This window comes from Vanessa atalanta, chromosome 12 (genome assembly GCF_905147765.1).
Source record: "Vanessa atalanta chromosome 12, ilVanAtal1.2, whole genome shotgun sequence".
NCBI classification, from domain to species: domain Eukaryota; kingdom Metazoa; phylum Arthropoda; class Insecta; order Lepidoptera; family Nymphalidae; genus Vanessa; species Vanessa atalanta.
The window spans coordinates 4,338,948-4,345,106 of NC_061882.1; the positions used below are offsets into that span (position 1 = coordinate 4,338,948).

The 6,159-nt window shown below is 31.7% G+C and overlaps 1 protein-coding gene across 1 annotated transcript; it reads left to right on the top strand.

Moving 5' to 3' along the window:
* Nucleotides 1-1,996: 1,996 nt before the first annotated feature.
* On the top strand, nt 1,997-5,843 carry LOC125067670 (cytochrome P450 6B6-like). Its single transcript, XM_047676378.1, has 2 exons — nt 1,997-3,512; nt 5,105-5,843. Exons 1-2 carry the CDS (start codon nt 2,150-2,152, stop codon nt 5,281-5,283), a joined length of 1,542 nt encoding a protein of 513 aa, XP_047532334.1. The 5' UTR covers nt 1,997-2,149; the 3' UTR covers nt 5,284-5,843.
* The last annotated feature ends 316 nt before the right edge of the window (nt 5,844-6,159 follow it).

Consider the following 6,159-nt stretch of genomic DNA (forward strand, 5'->3'; position numbering starts at 1 on the left):
AAATTATGCAAGTCACGTATTTTATTAAAGTGATGTGTGCGCATATTATTAATAATGCATCTGCAACTATAATTTTCTTAATGGACGATAAATTGTACATTATTTAAACCAAGATAATTTGAGATGTCATTGTTCAAGTTTTACAGTTTTTATTTAAATGCCATCGTTTTAAGCGTTTACCAGACGCAACACCAGAATGCTTTTTGTTCTAATCAGTATTCTCGTTGTTGTGAATGTAAAATTCTTCTAGAAAGCAATGGAGACGCAACCATCGTAGTTTCTGATTGACACTTACCCAATCTATTTGTCTGATATCATTGTGCTTTGTTACTTTGGATATTATATCGTCTGTTTAATGATAAAAACGATTACTATTAACAAAGTTTTTAATAAGTTAAGTATATAGTTGAACTTGTGGTAGACATATTACTTCTACCTATATATACTATCTTTTATTATGATTTCATATGATAAAAAAACTCTAAAAAAATTAACAGTTCTGGCTTCGGTCTAAAGTCTAAACCACTACAAAAAGTATGTAGGTAGATACTATTGTAATGGTTTTGTGAGTAAAGTTCTTGATTTTTTTTTATTATTTACCAGTTTTTTATTCAGCCAACGGCCAATACTTTAAATTAAAACATTTATCTCTGTAGAAAATTTTCGACATAAAGCGAATTAAAATTTCGTGAATTTTAATAAAATTATTAATGATATGACTAAATTTTGTATGTTAAGCAATCGGAATTTTCCAATGCCTATGTAAATCTTGTCACAACAACGAGTTTGCGACTATCAAGTTAAACATGGCGATAGTCAATAGTTATGTTAAAACTTAAATACCACATAAAAATGTATTAAATAACTCAGAACAATTACTTATTTATTTTGAATTGACTTGCAGTATGTTGAACAATTAAAAAAAATATACAATAAAGTATAATAACTAAAAATAAGTTTAAAATTTATTAAATGTCAATGTCAACGATATAGGAATAAAATTATGTAATATGTATGTGGTTTTCGTGATTGCTTGACCAAAAAACTCGCTATGTGTAGCGAAGCACATAATGGCGGTATTTTTTTATTCCGTTTTAGTAAATCTATTATAGCTATGTGATTTATTGCACAACGCGATAATTTATGTAGCTTTTGATGTAAATTTTAAAACTTTTTTTATTATTGAATTTATCACATAACTGTTTTTACAGTACGTGCATATTGAAATAACCGAAATAAAAAACTAAAAATAAGAAAAAACACATAGCGACTTTTGCAGGCGCAACGACGATATTTAATAAAATTATATTAACAAATCAAAACAAAAGCTACCTATTCATAAAATTAGTACCTATATGAAACCAATCATAGTATCATGACACAAATAGGCAATAACTTGGTGTTTTGTCACGATGGTCCCGTTCTTAAACGCTGGTATTTATTTAGTTTAATTCATATCGTGCTTGGTGATTAAGAATACCATCACGACCGGATTTAAAGGCTTGGAGGCCCTGAGACAGAAACGAAGTACAGCCCGAATAAATATATTTTCAAATTAGATACATCATGTACTTACATAGAATTCGTTCACTAGATATTTACATTTAGTAATTTACTCTAACTTTTATTGAATTATTTTTGCATCTCAAAAATATGAATATGATGTTTTTTACGTTGAAAAAGATTTAAGTATGTTGTATCACTATAATATTAAACATTGCGTCAAAATTCACAATATCTCTCATTTTCGATGGCTGATTTTATTATTATGTCTGATAACCAATTGATAAAGAATGATGAAATGATTTTTATTTAAATTTTGTTCTATTTACTATAGCTTTACATCAGATTTATCAATTAACTTTAGACTGGCCATATGGTATAATAAAAGTTTAAATCTTATCTTATTGAAGTACGCATCAACACATTATCATTCGCTACATATTACGAGTACGCCTTATGATTCGCGATATATATAAGTCGTTTCCGACGAGGACTGTGATCAACTTAGTATACTTGAGTCCGCGCTAGTGTTCGCACGCTTCCCACTCCTATTTCCACACTCCATTAGTTTGTTGTTGTATTTGTTCGCTTTTAGACTTCATTCTTATAATATACACTTTGTGCAAGTCTAATTTAAGACGGTAAAATGCTTGCGGTCATTATAGTGGTAATTGTGGTTTTGGTTCTATACTTATACGGAACAAGAAACTTTAAGTACTGGGAACGAAAACAAGTTAAACATGACGAGCCAGTAATCTTTTTCGGTAACAATACAAGAAATTATTTAATGCAACAAAGTGTATGCCAGTTGGCAGTGGAGATGTACTGGAAGTATCCAAATGAGAAAGTGGTAGGTTTTTATCGAGCATCTCGTCCTGAACTTATTATTAGGGACCCTGATATTGCCAAACGAATACTCACAACAGACTTTGCTAGCTTTTATCCGCGTGGACTGAACATGAACACCGATGAGATAGAACCTTTGCTTCGGAATTTATTTTTCGCTGACGGTGACCTTTGGCGGTTACTACGTCAACGGATGACACCCGCTTTTACCAGTGGCAAACTGAAAGCTATGTTTCCATTAATCGTGGAACGAGCTGAACGGCTGCAGGCCAGGGCACTCAACGCCGCTTCCGAAGGACAGGAGATCGACGCTCGCGACCTCATGGCACGATACACGACTGATTTCATTGGTGCCTGCGGCTTCGGACTTGACTCGGACTCACTCAAAGAAGAAAACTCCGCTTTTAGAAAACTTGGAGCTACTATATTTCAAGCGGGACCTAAAGAAATTTTCGTCGTTATTTTAAAAGAACTCTTTCCCAGCATATTCAACAAATTAAAACTTATGACTCGCGTGGAAAAAGGTATTTATCAACTAGTGAACGAAGTACTACGACAACGAAACTATGAACCATCGGGTAGAAATGACTTCATAGATCTTTTGCTTGAATGTAAGAAAAAAGGCACAATTGTTGGGGACTCGATAGAAAGAATGAAACCAGATGGAAAACCAGAAATTGCAACTTTAGAAATGAATGAGGATCTCATAGCGGCTCAAGTATTTGTCTTTTTCGCTGCTGGTTTTGAAACATCCTCCTCAGCAACCAGTTTTACCCTACACGAACTAGCTCATCATCCTGATGTACAAAATAAGGTACAAGAGGAGATTGATAGCGTTTTGGAAAGGTATGATAACAAACTAAGCTACGATGCCATTAAGGAAATGCACTACCTAGAGTGGACATTTAAAGAAGCAATGAGAATATTTCCTTCGCTTGGTTTCTTGATAAGACAAAGTGCCAAAAAATACACTTTCGAAGACTTAAATCTAACTATTGATGAAGGAGTAAGAGTAATAATACCCATTCAAGCAATGCAAAATGATTCTAAGTACTTTGATAATCCGAAAGAATTCCGCCCTGAAAGATTTGATCCGAATAATTTTAATGCTGACAACAAATATGTATACTTACCATTTGGTGTTGGACCTCGAGCTTGTATTGGTAAGTCTTGCGATATCACATTAAAAAATTAAATAAATATATGTATGTATAACTATGCAAAAAGTTTATATACCGGTTTCCCTACGATTAGTTCATCGCGGTTAATGTCAGGTGTTATAGTAGTAAAGTTTTTTATTATATATTTAGATGTATAAGCAAATGACACACCTGATGGTAAGTGGTCACCACCGCCCATAAACTACTACACTACGTAATAATGCTAAAAATATTTACCATTCCTTACATTACCAATGCGCGAATAACTATGGTAATTAAAATGTTATGTCCCTTGTGCCTGTAGTTACAATGGCTTACTCATCCTTCCAACTGAAACACAACAATACTGAGTACTGCTGGTAGAATATTTGATAAGTGGGTGGTACCTACCTAGACTGGGCTTGCAAAAAGCTCTACCACCGAATAACTAGTATTATTAATTATTACTTTTTATTAATGCTTCATAGAGGTAGAAAAAAATGTGTTCCATAAAATTGGTAGGTAATAAAAATTACAATACTACAATCAAAATCTTCCAATTTCAAAATTCGAATTGTAAAGTGATAACCCTCTGACCTTGTGTATTAAAGCGCCAACGCTCGCCTCCGCAGCATCGGCTTGTTTTTGTGCCTATCGTAATCTATCATATTATTATAGGAGCAAAATTGCCTTTTTTCTGACAACTGACTCGACACGAAAATTTTATTAATCAAAAATTTACAAATTTTTCAAGGCTTACAACTGTTCTAGGAAACGATTTCCTCCGAGATCTGTATATATTTATTACAATTGACGTGAAAATATATATGACGGCATAATCGTTATATTCTAAATTTGCCCTTGAAAATAATTAAATATGCGGTTATTTTGCCTATCATATTCGATTTAAGTGCGTCGTATGCGTACCAAATATCAGACAGCCGGAAGTATCGGCTAAACGGAAAAACATCCAACTTTTGGGATGCAAATTAATAAGTATTGTCGAGAGCATTATGAGCATCAATTAAAAAGCCTTATTATCAGAAAAGACCTATTTTCAAAATTCGAAATGCGTTCTTTAAAATTTATTTTATTTAAAGGTTCGATAACATGATTCAATGGTTACAAGAAAAATAATCAATGCAAGGTGAAAATAGTCTTTTTGGGTATATTATTATTACATATTAAGATTACAAACAATAATAAATCTCATAAAAAGTTCAAGTGACAAAATGGCAACGTCGGAAACAACGGTCACCGCAACAACATTTGTAGTAAAAAAAAAATCACTAGGTACTTGCAAATAAATAAAACAAATTTTAGCATACAATATAAATATACATGTAAAAAACTTTGACAGTACAATAAGGTCGTCCGATATCTTCGACTGTCTGAATTTTTTGGTACACATATTATTAACATATTGTATTTATAATATTGATGTTCACACCGTTCGTATTCATGTAAAAACGACCTGACATAGATATCATTTCACAGTTCAATTTGGGTCCAAATAAGTTTTAGGCATCTCTTTTAATGAGTTATTTTTAGTATACTGTTTGAATAAAGTTTATATTGTTTGGATTAATATTAATCAATTGACGTGTGTAATCTAGGTGAGCGGCTTGGCCTGATGCAATCGCTGGCGGGGCTGGCCGCAGTTCTGTCACGTTTCACCGTGCGACCCGCACCCTCTACACTACGACACCCAATAATTAACCCTACCTCGGGCATCGTACAAACTGTAAAAGGTGGCTTGCCACTATTGTTCCTAGAAAGGAAGCCTAGATGCTGAAGGATTTTGACTTGAGCGGTTCGGTCAAAAATGTTATTACATATTATAAAATATTATACTATCATGCATTAATTAAGAAAAATCTTTGTGATTTTAATTAACAGGAACGATACTTTGTGAATATATCGTCCATAAATGGAATAACTGTTAAAACAACACAACAATCGTTGTGTCAAATTACGATAATTGTACCTACTGAAAAATATTTTTGATACGAGTAGTTAAGCTGTTACGACTAAATACGGTTAGTTAACTTGTATACACGGCATTTTTTTTTTTTTAATATAATAATATAATTACCTAAATAAGTTTTTGACCTGCAAAATATTATCCTTAACAATTTCTTATATTTTAATTTTTGTTGATAGAATTTCAGCCTAAAATTATTGCAATTTAATAAATCTTGGTTTACACATATGTATTTAGAGAGTGGAAAATTACATCCGGTCGAAAATTATTCCCTTCGACATAAATTAGTTGACGATCACTGTTTATTTTGTATATTTTGAGATAGAATAAGGTATTTTATAAGTGTATAACAAAATAAACAAACATTAATACTAAATAAACTATTTAAAATATAAAGCTAATATAATTAATTAAACTATTTAAAATATAAAGCTATAATAATTAAATAAAGCTAAAATGTATATTTCTTATATTATTGTTTTAATTTCCTTTATATGTACTTAGATATTTAATAAGTGTGGAAATAACATAATATTCGTGAACATATATAATAAGGAAAGAACAGAAGTGAGTTAATTTAGTTATTTTTAATTTATTTTTTAACGGCGAGCAATTATTACTCTCTAGTCTCTACAAATCATTTATTGCGTAGTCGACGATTGGGGAAAACCCAAAACTAGATCGATA